Here is an 18,048-nt window from a genome sequence, read left to right as displayed (position 1 = left end):
TACCGTGCCACGGCCCAGCTATTTCTTTTATTAGCTCTGTTTCTCAATTTCTCATTTATCTTCTTTTTTCCCCTCCCTATTCCTTCAACAGGAATCATTAACCAGTGGCAACAGGAATCCAAGGATAAAGCGATCTCCCTCTTGTTAACCCACCTGCCTTTACTGAAGCCCGGCAACATCGAGGCGAAAGTCGAGTACATGAAACTCTTGCCCAAAATCCTGGCGCACTCCATCGAGCACAACCAGCACATCGAGGAGAGCAGGCAGCTGCTGTCCTACGCCTTGATCCACCCTGCCACCTCCCTGGAGGACAGGAGTGCCCTGGCCATGTGGCTCAACCACCTGGAGGACCGCACGTCGGGGGGCTTCAGCGGGCAGGGCCGGGGCCGCTCGGACTCGCTGGACTACGGGCAGGCTCACTACTATCACCAAAGACAGAATTCTGACGACAAACTCAACGGGTGGCAGAACTCTCGGGACTCCGGCATCAGCGTCAGTGCCTCCAGCTGGCAGGACAAAAACCTGGCCTGTGAGAACGGCCACCTGCCCCTCTACTCCTCCTCCTCCGTCCCCACCACCATCAACACCATCGGCACTAGCACAAGCACCAGTGAGTACCCACGGGAGGCTCTGGGGACAGTCCCCCCCATCCCACTAGGGATCACTGCTTTGCCGTGCTTAGCAGAGGGGCTAAACTCATCTGGGCCATAGAAGACTTATTTTATTTTATTTTTTTTTTTCCCCTTTCCTCACCTGCTTTTTTTTTATTTTCTGCTCGCCTTGTTGGGGGCTTTTTCCTCTAGTGCTGTGGGATTTTAAAGACCTGGGAGCTGGAGAGGAGGGAAAAACAGCAAAGAGTAAGAAAAAGAGCAAAAAAGTGTTACTGAAGGGAACCCCTTTTATTTCGTGTAATTTTGTGTAGATTTACAGTTCGTGTCTCAAGAGTTCCTAAAGCGAGCAGGAAGCTGATGCTTCATGTCCAGAAGTGTGCTGAGGATTTACTGAGGAGAAATGGGATTGGGACCCTGGGTGCAGCCATAAGTTTGGAAGCAGAACAGCTTCAGGGTATCTGAAAACATTCTCTTGTATTTGCAATGCAGAGATGTGAAGCTAGTGGTGATGGAGCAGTTTAGATGGACAGTCCTCAGTGTTTTCCAGGAGAGCTGGGTGGTTCTTCCCCCATGGAGACCTTGCCAGGCTTTGCTGGATGATGCAGAGCCCAACCCAAGGCTTGGACACACGGAGAGCTCTGTGACCAGAGATCTGTCTAACGCTGGTTTTTGTGTGAAGATGTAGAGCAGATATAACTGGTGTTCAAAGCAGCCATTGATCCCTTTGAGCCTTCTCTGGGAGAGCAGGAATGCAGCATCTTCTCAGTGGGATTCAGAAGCCCCCCTGCCCACCTGCTTGCTCTGTGGAGGGCTGTCACACCTTTGGGTGACTGCCACCATGTCACCTGCAGGGCTGAATGTCCTCCTTCACTCTGGGATATTCAGAAGTCTCTCCAAGATGCTTTTATCAGCATCTCCTAGAAATCAGGGATGCAGACAGCACTTTGGGGAGGAGAGGCTTCTTGTGGCAGCAGCCCTGGTTTCTTTATGAGAGTGTGGAAAGCCACAATTAAATAGCTAAAAGCTTTAAAATGGTCACTTAAGGCTTCTGGGCTTCTCTCTCTTCTGTAAGAACTGGGTTTCTTTTAAAAACGGTGTTTCAAATCCACAGAGATACGAAACACAGCTCTGGGTTTATTGCTGTAGCACCCTGGTCCCTGCCTCTCCTGTGTCCATCCTTGCAGCCATGTATTATTTAATACATGGGGATTTAATAGAAGGGCCTCAGCTTCTCCACAAACTCTAAACCATCATTCCCGTCCAAGCCCCTGTCTGTGAAGCCCCCAGCTCCTGCTGCTGTGGGACTGTGTGATGTTCAGCTTCTCTGAGAGCCAGATCCTTTGCTCTGAAGCTGTTCTGGGGTGACAGAGCTGCATGGGAAGGGTCAAACAAGGAGGCAGGGTGAGAAAAACCCCATGAATTTACTTGCAGTCAGTCTGTTAAACCTCTCAAGGATTATTTCTTTTGGGGGGATGGGGTTTCCATGTAGTTTTTGCATGTCTGTGGTTCAGAGGCTTTGCACACCATGGAAGCAGTGGGAAGAGAGGCTTCAGAAGGTTCCTCTGGTTCCTCATGTCGGGATCTGGAAGCAGGGAGGTGTGGTGGGTGCAGCAGGTTAATCACTGACAGTGGCTGGAACTTTGCAAGATGTGTTAGGTCTTGAAGGGCTCTTTTCACAAACCCACTGGTGGCTTTTTGATCCTTTCTGTGCTCAGACTTAGCTCTCAGCAGAAGCATTGACCCACCCCTTGCCCACTGTGGTCCCCAAGTACTGGCACAAGATGCCAAAACTGAGGCAACAGCTGAACTACTCAGCAGTGCCTGAGATGCTGCAGTGCTGTGGTTTTTCCTAAATTCTCCCAGAATTTGGTGTGTTCAGCAGCAGCTGGGACAGGAACACCTGTGGGTCTGCCAACAGCCCTACACTTTACCCAGTCTTTTGCTTGAATTCCTCCTCAATCTCTGCCACTTGCTTGGCTGCATCATCCTCTGCTAGTGATAGTTTAGGCCCACGTGTTAAGCTGTTGTAACTCCTGCAGACATATTTTGGTGGCACCATGCTCAGAGAACCGTGGGCTGAGCTGGAGGTGACCCAACCACACTTCATGTGTCAGTTCATAAACTTCCTTAACACAATATTTGGCTTGGGCAAAAGCCTGGTAAGTCCACAGATAGATGCTAAAAAATAAACACGGCTGTCAGCCTTTGTCCCAGCCCCTTGACTCAATCGATATGTTTATTAATCTTTTATTCCAAAGCAAAGCCTTCAACTCCTTAGTGTTTGTTTAGGTTTTAGTGTTGTTATTAGTTTTAAGTTCTCCCTCTTACTCAGAGGTGTTTATCTGTGCAGAGGCTTTAATCCAGCAACACCCTGCAGGGCACAACCTTCCCTGACCCATCCCTGCAAAGGCACTGCCTGTTCCTGACACCAAAATGGGGCAAAGTCTTTCCCAGAACAGTGATGTGGTGATCTTGTCTGAGCTACATTCTTCTGGTGCTGTGGCACAATGAGATTTAATGCTGTCATGGCACAGGGCTTAAATATGGGTGGCTGAGGCTCATGTGATGTTTTGCTTTGTGCTGTCCTTGACTTTGACGTGACCTAGACTTCAGTTTTGAGATTTGGTTCAGGATTGGTTCATCTCCAGCTCTCCCATAACTGCACTGACAGGGGTTAGCCAAGGTTTAGCCAGGGCTTGAGTAGATGTTGGGGAGGCAAGTCTGGAGTGTTCTGTAGAAGTCACTCTGGATTTACCACAGTAATGGTGCTCCAGGAGTGAGACCAGTGTCCTAAGGGATGAATTTGGGTCTGGAGTGATCAGAGGATATGGACTCACCCCAAACAGTGGAAGTTGACCCAGAGAAGCTGTGTCTGTCTCATCCTTGAAGTGTTCAAGGCCAGGCTGGATGAGTCTTCAGTCTGATCTAATGGAAAGCGTTCCACTCCCATGGCAGGGGAGTGGAACCAGATGGGCTTTTCCAACCCAAACCATTCTGGGATTCTGTGATGTTCATGTGCTCCTTCCCATCCATTGCATCAGCAATTCCTGCAAAGCTTGAGATTCAACTTTAAGCCAAGCTTTATCATGCTGGGAGTGCAGGCAGCCTTGGCATGGGCTCGGGAGCACAGGCAGGGAGGAGGCTGGAGCTGCTCCAGCGTGGGGGACGGGGTGAAGCCTGCAGTCCTGGCTCTGTGGCCAGGTCAGGCAGCAGTTGCAAAATGTTGGGGTTGCACAATGCCTTTGTGACTGAGACATGGCCTGGAAAATCTGAAAGGACAGAGGAAAGCAGCTCTGTTTTCAAAGCTGCCAACAGCTTCTTGTGTGGGGGCTCCAGCTCCTTCCCTACCCCTGTAACTGGCTCCACCTGAGTAGGGCCGATGGCGTGACAGGATTTGTTGTCAAATGGAAGCTCAGCTCAGGCCTGTGTTTTCCACCCTCTTGGCAGGGAATCTGTGCATTAGGGTCTGACATTAGCTGTGCTGAGGAGGAAGACTGGAGATACACTGGTCTCATTTGGACCATAAAGTCGCAGGTCAGTGAGGGATAGATCCAGTCAGAGACCTTGCCAGGGAATATCCTGCAGAGCAGGAATCCCAGCTGTTGGCACTGTGTTCACACTGGAGGGGTGTTGCACTCTTTGGTTTTCTGAGAGGGAACAGAGCTCCTTGGGCCAGCAAAGCTTTTGCCAGTCTGGAGCCCCCCTTCCACTCCTGCACAAGTGGGAAAGATGCCGGTGCTCAGGCCTGCTACACCCTTCCCATGGGAGTCTCTGCCAAAAATCCAGTGGTGTTTGTCTGCAAGGAGAAGGAGAGCGAGCAGAGAAGGTGCTCTGTACAAATTTCTTGTCCTGAAAAAGAAAAATCTCCAGCTTGTCCTAGAGCTGAAGAGAAGTAAATCAGGGTTCTTCCTTCCGTGCACCCCAGCTCAGGATTAAACTGGGAATTTTGGAAGAAATTCTTCCCCATGAGGATGGTGAGGCACTGGTTGTCCAGAGCAGCTGTGACTGCCCCATCCCTGGAAGTTTCCAAGGCCAGGCTGGGCAGGACTTGGAGCAACCTGGGATAGTGAAAGGTGTCCCTGCCCATGGCAAGGGATTGTACTAGATGATCTCTAAGGTCCCTTCCAACCCGAACACTTCTGTGTTTCTGAGATCCTGCCCTGCAGACAGACCTGGACTGTGTGTCAGATCGTGTGTGTGTGACAGGGCTTGCAGGATTTTGCCAACATTTGCTCCAGTTATGGAATCCCCAGTGAGAGGGCAGATGAACGTGCTGGAGCTCTCCTGGAGTCATCAGGGAACTGAGGTGAACAAACACCACGAACACCAAAGCACTTGCCATGAACAGAGTGTGGGTTTCCTGACTCTTCCTCCCCTACCCTGCTGTGCAATAATAGCTTGCTGCCCACCCCTGGAGACAGCCCTGCTGCCATACCTGGTACCCAGACTGAGCTGGGTAGTGGGATAACTGCATGTTTTAACCCACAGGACCACCCTGATCCATGTTGGGTTGATGGGAAGTTGTTGTCCTCTGTAGATTTCAGTGACACCTGAAGGGAGGGTGCTGTGTGTCCTCAGCCTGTGTTTGCCTCACACAGGGGAGCACATTTCCTCCCATGCAGACTTAGCAAAACATGTCATGAGAAAATGAAAAAGTCTTAGTGGGGTTACAGCAGTGAAGCAAACAAATGTTCTGTTCTTGCTGGGGGTGGATTAGCTTTTGGAATTGCCTTCAGAAAACTGTTCTTTTGGCCTTGCTGAGATTTGGCAGCCTGGCACTCATCCTGCCAGCTGGGGACACCCCTCATGTCTGCTTTTCTTCTCTTTTATGGATAGTCTGAGAAAAGCTCGTTGGCCTTTATTCCACTGGAGCTTCTCAGTGGTGGCAGACAAGGGCATTTGTTGTCTTGCTCATGCCCTCTAGTGTCACACACAACAGGCAGAGAACACTTCCAGAAGTCTCACACTTTGTCAGGTTCCCAGTGCTACAAAATCTTGCTAATCCTGTAGGTTGAAATCAGAATTGTTGTATGAGAAGATCAGGTGTGATCAGGATTTTTTGCTGAAATCCATGTACATCAAAACAGCAACAAGCAGGACTGTGAGGGAGAACAACACAGAATCATGGAATCACTTAGATTGGGAAAGACCTTTAAGATCATCAAGTCCATCTGTAATCTTCTACTCCAGCTGAACAGCAGATACAGATTTTCTGTCCCCTCTGTAAATTCAGAGCTCTTTGTCCCTGGGAGACACAGTCCACAGCTCTGCAGACCATCACTCAGCCAGTGAGATGAGTGGTCACCCACCTCATCCTGGAGCCCATCAAGCACTGGAGGTGGAAGTGGTGGTGGAGACCAAGAGCAATGTCCTTTTGGGGTGTGAGCAATGCTGGAAAGATCTGCTACTCCTCTTGAGTGTGTTTTATAGCCAGTGCCCCTTCCTGTTCTAACCTTGAAACTTCAGGTTAGCTGTCCCTGCTCATTTGGATCCTCCTTTGAGCCTGTTTGGCACATTCCCTTCACTTCTTCTCTCCCCAAGGATCTCTTTTCTCACTGCCTTTGGCTGAGTGACAAAGGTCCATGTGATGCTGAGGTCCCACCTTCAGTCATCTCCACAGGGTTTCTAGACTGACACCCAAGCTCAGCCTATTTGTTGTCTTCCAAACATCATAACCTGCACTGGAAGGGAAAAAAAGACAGACTGACAGGGTGATGGGTTATGATGAGCAACCCACCAAGCACTGAAGAGCGCTCAGCTCAGGCTGTCTGGGAGGGTGATTCTCCTGTTTTGTTCATTTGGAACTTGCAGATCACAGGTAGCTTTGCTCGTAGGGATGCCCAGCAGAAGTCTCTTGCAGCTGTTGGCTCTCAGGGCATGCAGGTGGCCCTGGGAAATGAAATGTGGGTGGCTCAAGGGGGATTCCAATGCCTCTGGCAGGATGTGGATGGCTCTGGGGGGAATATGGGTGGTTCAGGGAGGGTATGGATAGCTCTGGGGGGGATGCAGGTGGCTCTGTGGGGATGGGGTTACCTGAGGCATCAGACAGCACAGAGACAGAGCAGGGTCCTTGCTGCTGTGCCCGCTCTGCTCTCGTGTGGGAGCAAGTGACAACACAGGGCATATGAGCAGCCTACAGCTCTTGTGATGTGCTCAGGGTGTGGAACAAGTGGGGGACCCCTGCCTGCCAAGCAGAGTGAGTAGGCAGCAAAGGGAACACGTTTCCCGTGGGTGTGCTCTGGCAAGTGGATTTTCATGTGGGCAGCAGGATAGAGCTTGTGGCAGTGCCTCTGCTTGACCCCTCATCAACCACAAAGCTTGGAGGCAGAGATGTCACCAAAAGGCAGAAGGGTCTCCAAGAGGAAAGGGGAGAGCAGACCTTGAGGCTGGGCTCAGTGGCACCAGGTGATGACGCCATGGGTGGCTCATAACCACGTGTGGTCAGTACAGACACAGGTGAGTGCTCCTAAACCAGCCCTCGTGACACCAAATGATGCTTCCAGGCACTTAAACAATCCATGAGCTCTGGGCTGCCTTAGCCCTTGCAAAGAGCCCTGTGGTGGGTAAGCCATGGAGCAGGTGGTGGCTGTTCTGCATGGATGGGGAGGAGGAGAGGGAGCACTGAATGCCAGCCATAGACATGTGGCTGTCCCCAAAGCAGGCATGTCACACATGTGTCCTCTGGGGTCACACAGTTCCTTCCTCCAGACCTTCTTTAAGCACTGGTCTGTACTCACACATGGAAACAGCGTGAAGCTGTGCCAGGGGAGGTTCAGGCTGGATATCAGGAAAAGGTTCTTCCCCCAGAGGGTGGCTGGGCACTGGAATGGCTTCCCAGGAAAGTGGTCACAGCTCCAAGCCTGACAGAGTTCAAGAAGTATTTGAACACTCTCAGGCACAGGATGGGATTCTTGGGATGTCCTATGCAAGGCCAGGACCTGGATTCGATGATCCTTGTGGGTCCCTTCCAACTGTGCAGTCTGTGATTCTGTGCTCTTACAGAGCTCTGCTCCCAAATTCACATACCCTACTCACAGAGCGATGGCTCTGCAGCTTCCTGGCTGGAATGAGGCCACCTCAGTTGGGAATCTGTATTCCAGCAGCCCCCAGGGACGTTCCCACCTTTTCAGCTTGTGAAATCCCAGTGCAATCACCGGCTGTAGGTGCTCAGGGCAGGGAATGCCTGTCGTGGTTTTGCTGCTGATGTGCTGCTTGTCCCTTGACCTGAGGGTAGGATGCTGTCCTTGAAATGCAAGTTGGGATGGGGGGAGATTGAAGCTTGTGGCTCTGATGCCACCTCCACTTTCCTTGCAGCAGTCTGGGTGTCTCAGGGATGGATGTTAGGAAGCAGCAGCAATGTTTTTGTGTGTGTCCTACAGTCCCTGGGATTCCTGTCACCAATGAATGGTGCTTCTGACCTGGAAGTGTCACAGAAGCTGCCAGGGCAGCTGATTGATGCTCTCCAGGTTGTGGAGCAAAGTCAGGCAGCCCTGGTAATTCTCTCAGACCCCTCAGCAGTCTCCTCTCTCTGGGAGGGTTTGCTGATGGATGGACCCTCCTAGGCCTGGGAGTGTTTTTCCAGCCACCCTGGTGCCAGTCAGATCCAGGCTCAGATCTCAGCAAGCTGTGGTCACTCAGTGCATGGGAGCTTGGTGCTCTCCCGAGGGAGCTTTGCTTTTCCCATCACCCCATGAGCACCTGTGGGTTCCTGTGTGCACTTTGTACCAGCCCTGGAGCCACCAGCAGGGGACTGAGGGCTCCGTCTGGGAGTCAGGGATGTTCCTCAGCACCTCCACTATTAACTTACATCTGTTAAGGGCCTCATGAGCAATTCCCTCCTCAAACCTTTCTTGCTTCTCCGTGACCTCATCCCAGCACCACCATTCCCCAGCCTTCTCTCAAAGCATCACTAAAATCACATTTGTGATGTTTTCCTGAGCATCTTCATGCAGCAAGAAACCCCTGGAGAGAATCCCCTTCCCATTGCCCATCCTTTGAATCCGTGCAACCCTGGGCTTTGGCAAATAGAGGAATGGGAAAAGATGAGCTCTCCTTGTCCTCATCATCACACAGAATCTGCAGAGAAATGGCAGGAGGGCACAGAGGAGGGATGGGAGTTCTGTGGTTTGGATTCATCCGGAGCATCTCCAGTCTCCTTCCCCACTGCACTGGGACTTGCTGTGTTCTCCTGACTCAGTAACATGCTGCTATTTAATTAACTTCTGACTTGTGGTTTAAAGGAGCAGTGCACAAAATAGTTATTTACTTCATTTGGAAATTCTTTTATTTGTTGCCATAATTATAGCTTCCTCCCCCTTTTTTTTCCTTTTTTTAAAAATTTTTTTTCTTTTTTTTTGGATATTTTAATTAGCAGGGGAAGGGAGGGAGGGAGGGGGAATATTTGCTGCTCTCCTTGTGGTTATCACATCCTTCAAATTACTAAAAGAGGCTGGGATAATAGGTCTGGTGATTATATATAGGCACCATCTGCTCTGTGGCTGCTTCCTATCAAAGTGCAGTTAGGAGAGTGCAAGGAGGATATTTTCTCTCCAGCTATATTAAGACTGTTTCCATCTCAGCTCCAAAGCAAAGCTCTCTGCATGCAAATGGATCAAATGCACTGTAATCAATGGCTCAGTTTTGGCAGCCTTGGAGCTGTTTTTTGTTGTTTTTTTTTTTTTTTAATTTTGTTTTATTTTCCCTTCAAGTTTTGCTGTTCCCATCAGTTATGCAATTTTATTTCAGGCTGGTTGGTTCTGCATTTGATGTTTTCTTGTAACCATAGTCGCCCCTGTTTGCTGAGCAATGCGGTCTCGTGTTAGCTGGCGCAGGGATCTGTGCCATAACTCGAATGCGAGGCAATATCTGAGCAATCAGGAATGTTTTGGAGGATGATGAAGGCAGATTTTTGGGATGCATCTACTGCTGGTATGTAGAGGAGGTGGAAAGCTGAGCTGAGTTAATTTGGAGCAGTAATGGGAAAGAATTAATAATAGTTGGTTTATGATACCAGCCGTGGCTGTCCCGTTGCTGCTGGGGATTGTTGGGGAGCATTGCAAGGCTCAGGGTTTGGGAGTCATAGAATTTTAGAATTCCAGACTGATTTGTGTTGAAAGGGACCTTAAAGAACATCCAGTTCCACCCCTGCCATGTCAGGGACACCTTCCACTATCCCAGGTTGCTCCAAGCCCTGTCCAACCTGACCTTGGACACTTCCAGGGATCCAGGGGCAGCCACAGCTTCTCTGGGCACCCTGTGCCAGGGCCTGCCCACCCTCCCAGCCAGGAATTCCTTCCCAATATCCCATCTAACCCTGCCCTGTAGCAGTGAGAAGCCATTCCCCCTGTCATGAGGTGTCCCTGATGGGCACCATCTTTCTCATGTGGGGAACTGGATACTGCGTTTGTCCCTCGGTGGCCTCAGAGACCCAGCAGGTTTCTCTTTTCTCCTGGAGCTGGGAAGATTTTATGCTTTTGAAAGAGAAAGAGGAGAAGGAATAAGACATGACCAGACCAGATGGAAAGGGAAGGTGCTCGGGATGGGGTGTGTGAGTTCCCAAGAGGTGGAGGCCAGAGGAAGGTTGAAACACTGAGGAATTTGCCTTGCAAAGTTTGTGCCGTGGTGCCTACAAGAGAAGAGGAGTAGGTTGCTTTTTTGAATGATTGAAAGTGGCTAAAAAGAGGTAAGGGAGGAGAAAATCCAAAATGAGTTGGCAAGGGTGGCAAAGGCTACAGGTCTGTCTCACTCTGGGTGATGAGTGTGGGATGTGCATCACATGAGACACTCATAGTCCTCATGTATTTTGTCACTGCTGAAGACACTCTGTCTCCCTGCTCTCACTCCACAGCTTTTTAATGACTCTAGGGGTTACTGGATCCCAGTTTCTTGGGACAATTCCAGAGGTTTCACATTCACCCCTTTCACCTGACTGGTTTAAGGCCCTTTGTTTCTCACTCCCAATTTTCCCCAGGTTGCACATTGCTGTGTAAAGGATTCACATCCTCCAGCTTGGCCTCCTGAAATGTTTGTAAGTGGTGGAGGGATTTCTCCATCTGGAGTGTAAGGTGTGGTGGAAGCTGATGCTGTTGCAAGTCTCAGCAGGGAGATGCTCCTCAGACCAGGGATCGAGGCAGTGGGGAGCCCTGTCTGCTGCTTGAGCAAAGAAAATGTTTTTGGACATCCCTTTTATGTGGAAAAGGACATTGGGAAGGAGAGTTTCTGCATCCCAATGCTGTTTATCTGGCTTCATTCATGAGCAGGGGAGAATTTCTCCCAGGAGCTCATAGCCAAAGCTATTTTCCGGGATAATTAGGGAGGCTTGGTTCAGCACAGCAGCATTTGATATTAATGGACCGGGATTCCCCAGGGGCAAACACTGATTTTCTGTGGTTTGTGTATAGATTTAGAAGAAAAAATGCATTTATTGGCCTGGACATTGGGCCATTGTGTTTACCCCAAGAGACTCGTGGTTTAGGGCAGCACCTCCTTACAACATACCCCTAAACGTCCATCCCCACCCATTCCCACCTCCCTGAGCCACCATTCCATGCATTCTTTTGTCTGTGAGCTAAATCCTGGTTGGATTCACATCTATTCTGTCATGCTCCCACCCTGCTGGATGCTCTAGTGGGAAGCAAGGACCTTTCAGTACTCCGAAGGGGCTCATAAAGAAGAGGGAAAGGGACTTCTTACATGGGCAAGGAGGAAAGGTTTTAAATTAAGAGGAGAGATTTAGATTAATTTTAAGAAGAAATTCTTGGCTGTGAGGGTGGGCAGGCCCTGGCACAGGGTGCCCAGAGAAGCTGTGGCTGCCCCTGGATCCCTGGCAGAGTTCCAGTCTAGGCTGGACAGGGTTTGGAGTAAGCTGGGATAGTGGAAGATGTCCCTGCCCATGGCAGGGGGTGGAATTGGATGTTCTTTAAGGTCCCTTTCAACCCAAACCATCCCAGGATTCTATGAAGGAGCTTGAAAGCTGCTGCTGAGCTCCTGCTGCTTGGTGAGACAATCTGGGCTTCCTTCCAGAAACGCATCCCGTCGGATTGCTGGAGCCACCGAGGTCTGAATTTACACATCTTTAGATGCAGCCCCACTCCTGCTGCCACACAAATGAGTAAATAACAGCCACAGCAGTTCCTGCTGGAGCCAAACAGCAGGTCCACGTGTGTTTGTGCCATGCAGGGAATTTCAAAACCCGCAGTGAGGGTTCCTTCCCCGCTGAGCCTGGATGGGGCCTCGCATGTGCTGCTTGGAGAGAGCAGCAACAAACAGGTTATTGTTTCTCTGTCCAGTTTCTTGAACAGGAAACTGTGTTTAAAAACAACATTTCTCTAAAAAAAAATTTGCTTGACAGCCTTTTCTACAGTCTGTGCTTCTTCCCATTTCTCTGCTCGAGGCAGCACTCTGCTTGTATAGGTTTTTTTCCTGATGCAGGGGTTAATACCACTCATTTCCTAATACCACTATTTTCCTTATACCCAGTGGCTTCTTGCATTTAGGACCCTGAATTTCACCCCTTCATGGGTTATATCAGAGGCCAGGACATGGATTATCCAGCTCCTACAAATGCAGTTAAAGTCACAGCCACAGAACACAGGGAGATTAAAGAGAAAAAGGCACAAAGAAGAGGCTCCAAGGGTTAGGGGATGTTGAGCCGAAAAATGTACAATCAGGTTCTGCTCTGGCCGTGCTGGAGCTGCCTGGGGCAGTGTGGGGAGAGGGTGAATGAGGTGCCCAGGAAGGATGCTGGGTGCCAGCTGGGCAGTGTGACCCACTGGCAGCTCTTTCCAAGGGTTCTCGGCAAAGAAAGGCTGGAAAAGCCCTGGGCATTGGTGTGCCAGCACGGGGAAGCCTTCCTGGAGGAGAGGATGTGACTGGGATAGCAAGGAGGAGAGAGAGGGGAGGACTGAGTTGAACTTGGGGTTTGCTTTGTGAGGGGATTTCTCAGTGTCCCCTCTCAATGGGGGAGCTCCCAGGCTGCACAAAACCTTGTGTGGATTAAAAACATCCCCACTTTTTGGGGTCAGGCTGCTGTTCCAGGTACTGACAGACCAGGAAAGGAGCTGTATGTGGTCAGATGCTGCCTGAGGATGCACCATAAACAGCTTTGCAGCCAGGAAGTGCCATTTTTAGACTAAAAAAAACCAAAAGAAGGTCCTAAAGAGTTCATTATGCACCTTGCAGTGCTTTTTCCTTTCTGCATTCACGGGGAAGATGTTATTTGGAATTGCAGCCTGATGTATGGACCTTGTGCTGGTCCTTTGGGTGTCAGGGGCATGGAGAGGCTGGAGACATTCTGAATATTCCAATTGGTGTGTTTGGTTCTCACTGGAAACTCTCACATGTGTGTCCTGTCAAGGACTTTTGCAGCACTCTGAGCCAGATTTCATGAAGGGCAGAGGGAGAGTGAGCACCTTGTCAGCTGTCCCACGCTGTGTGGAGGAAGGTCTGCCTGCAAAGCCCAATTCCTCAGCTCTAATTACAGGAATGGGTGGCTTTTCCCTTCTCAGGCTGAAAAAAATTGGCCCAAAACCCTGAGAAACCACAACACAAATGTGTGACGCTGTTCCACATGGTCCTCAGCGAACAAAAACCCTCTTGAAATCAGCCCTTGCCTCCCAAAATAGGCAGCACCACTTCAAAAGGAAAGGGGGGGCGGGAAAAATCCCAAACCCAAGGCTTCAGGGGGTGAGAGCACTTGCAGCCTCAGAGTTTCTATAAGTGTGTTGTGGTGCCTGCCAGCCCAGCCAGGGTTTGGTCTGAGATAAATCTGGATTTACCCAGGGAGGGGGGTGGTCCCACAGGGATGCTCCCAGCGTGGTCAGCAGCTGCCTCCTGTGATGGGGAGCTTTGTTGCCATCACTCCTTCTCCATCCTCCACTTTTTTCTTTTCTTTTCTTTTCTTTTTTTTTAATTTTTTTAACCTGCTAATATTTCCCTGAGCTTGATCCCAGTCTGGAGGTCATGGAGAGGTTTCTTGCAAGGAAACCTGGGCTGGTGTGGGCTGACACAACCCTGGCTGCTCAGAGCAAAGAGGAGACACCAGCCCACTTATTCTGGGGAAAGCCATGATCTGCTCCAGCCCCTGTCCCACTGGACACCAGTTTGGAAGGAGCTGGACCAGGCAGTGCCTGTGTAGAGTCTTACAGAAAGGCAGCTGTGCCCACCCACCTCCTGGGAGCTTATCTTGCCCCAGAATAACATTTTAGATTTTCTTTTTAAATTAAAGCTTTATATTTTTGTAGTAAAGGAAGAGGAGGCTTGAGTGTAAGGTGATAAACTCACACTTGGTTTTCTTCTGCTGAAGTGAAAGCCCATGTGGACCATTTATTTTAGCCAGGAGAAGCCCTGGATTCACCTTGGACCATCCAATAAGCCCACAGAATGGTCAGATTCAGGTCAGGACCTACAATAAACTGTTGTTTTGGAAATAATTAGCTACATCCTCTTATTTCGAGAAACTGAGGGCGTGACCACAAGCAGCAGCATTAATAAACATTATTAGTAAATATAATAAATATGGGCATCTGGGGGATTACAGAGTAAAAGAGGGGTGCCATCCCAGAATTCTCAGCATTTTTAGGGCTGATGGAAATGGGTAAGAAGGTTTGCAAGAAACCACATTATCACCAATGTCTGTTACAGCCAAAAAGCAGACCCTAAAGTTAGGCAGGTGCTAAGAGCCCTTAAATAATCTCAGTGTGGTCCCCAAGGTAGCTGGGGTGGTTTCAAAGAGCTGGGGACTCGAAGCATCCTTTGCAGAGGGATTATCCCTGCTGCATCTCAGGGGGTTGTGTGAGCTGACTCACAGTTCAGTAGAAATTTGGCTTGGTGAAACACGTTCTCTCGGATCCAGCGTTGCGTTATCTCGGGGAAAGAAGCGGAACTGATTTTTATCTGTTGCACTGGATGGTTTCTAATTGTCCCTGGCCATCCTTTGGAGTTCATTATTTCTCCTTCAGCCAACACCAACTTTTAATTAGGGGACATAAAATTAAGATGGAAGAGCAGCAGTTTACAGGGGTATTGCTGCTTGTGAAGGAATCTGGGCTGGATTTATGCCAAAAATACCCTCTTTGTGTGCAGGGTTTTGGTGGGAGAAGGTGGTGTGAGCTGCTGGGTACCAGTGTCTGCACACACCCTGTAAGAGCTGGATCAGCAGAGCAGCCTTTCGCCTCCTGGAAGGGGACAATTAACCCCAGTCCTCCTTGCCCCTTCTCCTGCATCTCTCCTTCATCAGAGGGGCACAAATATTTCCTAAACCAGAGTTTTTTCCTACAACAAATTCAGGGTGGATTCTCTCCCCATGGCAGAGTGACCGTGGCTGGGGGCAGCAGGCACAGAAGGGCTCTGGGTGCTGCGGAGCCGATGCTCAGCCCTGATGATGCATTTTAACAAATTTATCCATTTTTCCCCCTTTAATTCCCCCTATATTTTGGGAGTTTTAAATCCTAAATATATTTTTCTCTTTGGAGGGTGGTGTGGCATCTAGAGATGCTGGTTTTTGGGTACAATTGCAAAGCCAAGAGGTGAAAAATCTTAGGCAGGACCTTCTGAAATCCATCTATTTCTGCATCTGGATGTATCACAGCTTTAGGAAGCATAGCACTGCTCTGGATGAAGTCTCAGGATCTCACTGACATCCTTTTCTGCCAAGAGACTTCTGGAAGATGTTTGTATGGTTTTCAAATGAGAAGGGAACAAATTCCTCCCCATAAGCCACCCCAGTGCTTCCCTGCAGAGCGTGGTGTCAGTGTTGTTACATGTTGGCACAAGAAAACCCTTTCAGAAGTAGGAATTATTTAAACATTACAGAAATCCACAGGTTTTTTTGCCTCATCCAGCAGCTGCCTGTGGTACCAGCTGCTTTTTGCAGGTGGTTAATAAATGCAAATGTGCTCTGGTGTTTCTCTCTCCCCTCCTTTTGTAACCCCACTACTGCCTCATTTCCATCCCTCTCCTGGTCAGCAGAGATGGCTTTGATGGGTTTTCCCCCAGGCTTGAGCTGGGAATTAAGCCTGGCTTAACCTTTGCAGCACAATGCACCTGGCTGGGGGTTTTCCACCAAGACTCGTTTATATTAAATAATAACACGGAGAGGAGTCTGAGTGGTTTTGATGAACTGCTGCAAATGCAAAAAAAGGGGGATTAAGGAGCTTTAGGGCTTTGGTGCTTTAGATGGAAAAGCCATGAGAACAATGAATTTCCCCCAGGTTTTGTACAGTTTAAAAATCTGGTTTGGAAAGAAAAATTGAAAAGTTTTTGCTTCTGTTTCTTGTAGGCTGAAAGGTCATTCTAACCCCTCTGCCCTCAGATTTTCCTGGAGCAGGGAAATTTTCTCTAAATCTGTACATTAAATTACATACGCTGCGTTTATGGTTAAACCAGTAGTTCTAGTGATTCTGAGTGATGGAATTTGAATTTTGTTAAGCAAACAGAGCAGTCTTTTAGTACTTTTTTTCAGTATTTAAAACAGAGATAGTCCTTGGAAGTGTTTAAGGGTAGGTTGGACAGGGCTTGGAGCAACCTGATCTAGTGGTAGGTATTCCTGCTCATGGCAGGGGGTTGGAATGGGATCAGTGAGGCCTCTGCCAATGCAAACCATCCCGTGATTCTGTGATTTTAGTAAGACTCAACAAGGCTGAGACATTCCTATGGATGAGAAATACCCTTGCAATGATTCTGGGAGATGTGTAAGTGCTCCTGCTTCGGGGTACAAGCCAGGTCCTAACCCAAAGGGAGAGACAGAGATGCTTCCCTTGGATCTCTATGGGGACATCCCCATCCTGGGGATTTTTACGCTCCAGAACTGCTAAATTGATGTTTTTTCCCCTAGAGATGGAATCCACGCAACACCTTGCCTTGAGCAGCCCAATGCAGATCATGCAATCCCATCTCCTTGCAGGTACTCCCATCCTTTTTGCTTCCCAGGAGGCAAAGCAGAGAGCTCAGGGTAGGGCTCAGGGCTGCTGCAAAGCCATCGGCGAGGCACCATGGCCAACCACCACCACACATTTTATAATTTCATTTGATTTTTTTATTTTTATATTTTTCTTTTCCGGGGGACTCTGCTGCATCCTGGGCCGCGAGGGGGGAATAACCTCTTTGATTTTATTTTTTTTTCAGTTCTCTCAGGCCAGACACACCACAGCCCTTTGAAACGCTCTGTGTCCCTTACCCCACCCATGAATGTGCCAAACCAACCTCTAGGACATGGATGGATGTCTCATGAGGACTTACGAGCTAGAGGACCCCAGTGCATCCCTTCCGATCATGCCCCCCTGTCTCCACAAAGCAGTGTAGCCTCTTCGGGAAGTGGTGGGAGTGAACATTTAGAAGATCAGCCTTCCGCTCGTAACACATTCCAGGAGGAAGGGAGTGGGATGAAAGGTGAGTGACAACCCAGACCCCGACCCCCCAGCAGCCAGAGGCAGGAGGGGCAGAGCCGCGTTCCCGGCAGCGCGGGGCTCTCGGTTGGCGGTTTTGGGCGAGGATCCTCCTCACCAAACGGGGCCTCCCAGCATTTTCTTCCCGGCTTAGGAATTTAGGTTTAGGGGAATGCGTTGGGTTTTCTTTTAAGTAGCAGCTGGTCCTGATCTGACGTCTTACACTCGGGTGCCAGTGGGCTGGTTTTGCCCCAAAATCCTGTGAACTGCCAGCTTTCCAAAAAGCTGGGTTTTTTCCATAGCCTGTGGCTTTTGGCTGCGAGTGGTGCTCTTTTTTCTCTTTCTTTTTTTTTTAATGACAGTGAAAAATAGCTTAGAGCAAGCTTAGCAAGCCATGTGTGATTACCATCGCAGTGTTTGGTACCCACCAAGTACTTGGGGAAGTTTTGGCTTGGGATACTTGTTTGCAGTGAATTTAACCTGTGTGTTTCGGTTGTTTTTCCCATTATACCTACATTTCACAGAGATTTTGGCAAAAATATATGTGGTTCTGGTGGTAAACAAGGCAGAAATGAACCCTACTTGCTGCAGTCAAAGATGCAGAGCAAACTTCAGGCTGAGGAGGAACGAACAGATAAAAACTGGGTAAACACACGGGCTGTGTGTTCCTGGGAACAGACTGAAAATGATCCTGCAGCTCTCAGACTGATTTAAACAACTCCAATTTGCATTAATGCAAAGCAGCTCGATTGTGTACAAACCAGTGTTGTATCAGAAAAAGGAAATAATTGTAATTTTTAAGAGGTACAAGGTCTGATTTTAGTCTAATTACAGACAAATTGAGATATGGATAAATCTGTGGGATGTGGGACTTTGTTTGGCTTGGCTCTGGATGGCTTTGATGTGCATGAAATAAATGCATGAAAAACCCCTCATGGTATCAAGGAATGCAACAGAGGCAGGTCGGGTCCTGCAGTCTGTCTGGGCCACGGAGAACTTTTCGGGAGCAAGTGTTTCTGGTGGTGGGGGTGCTGTTTAACACTACATTTCTCCAG

The 18,048-nt window shown here is 49.2% G+C and overlaps 1 protein-coding gene across 6 annotated transcripts in view; it reads left to right on the top strand.

Annotated features, from left to right (window-relative positions):
• SAMD4A (sterile alpha motif domain containing 4A) overlaps positions 1 to 18,048 on the top strand; it is a 97,703-nt gene that overhangs the window by 60,289 nt on the left and 19,366 nt on the right. For 4 of the 6 annotated variants that reach the window (XR_001331842.2, XR_001331844.2, XM_005528563.3 and 1 more), the window contains exons 3-4: positions 92 to 610; positions 16,734 to 16,997. Coding sequence is in view for 3 of the 6 variants with exons in the window: in XM_005528563.3 (XP_005528620.2) it covers positions 92 to 610; positions 16,734 to 16,997 (783 nt within the window). In the remaining 3 variants the exon portion in view is untranslated. The remainder of the gene's footprint in view (positions 1 to 91; positions 611 to 16,733; positions 16,998 to 18,048) is intronic. The other 2 variants (XR_001331843.2, XM_005528564.3) reach the window with 1 other exon arrangement.

Source organism: Pseudopodoces humilis, chromosome 7 (genome assembly GCF_049639895.1).
Source record: "Pseudopodoces humilis isolate 2021_Gansu_Grassland_sample_001 chromosome 7, ASM4963989v1, whole genome shotgun sequence".
Classification (NCBI taxonomy): domain Eukaryota; kingdom Metazoa; phylum Chordata; class Aves; order Passeriformes; family Paridae; genus Pseudopodoces; species Pseudopodoces humilis.
This window is presented reverse-complemented; position numbering and strand designations above follow the sequence as displayed.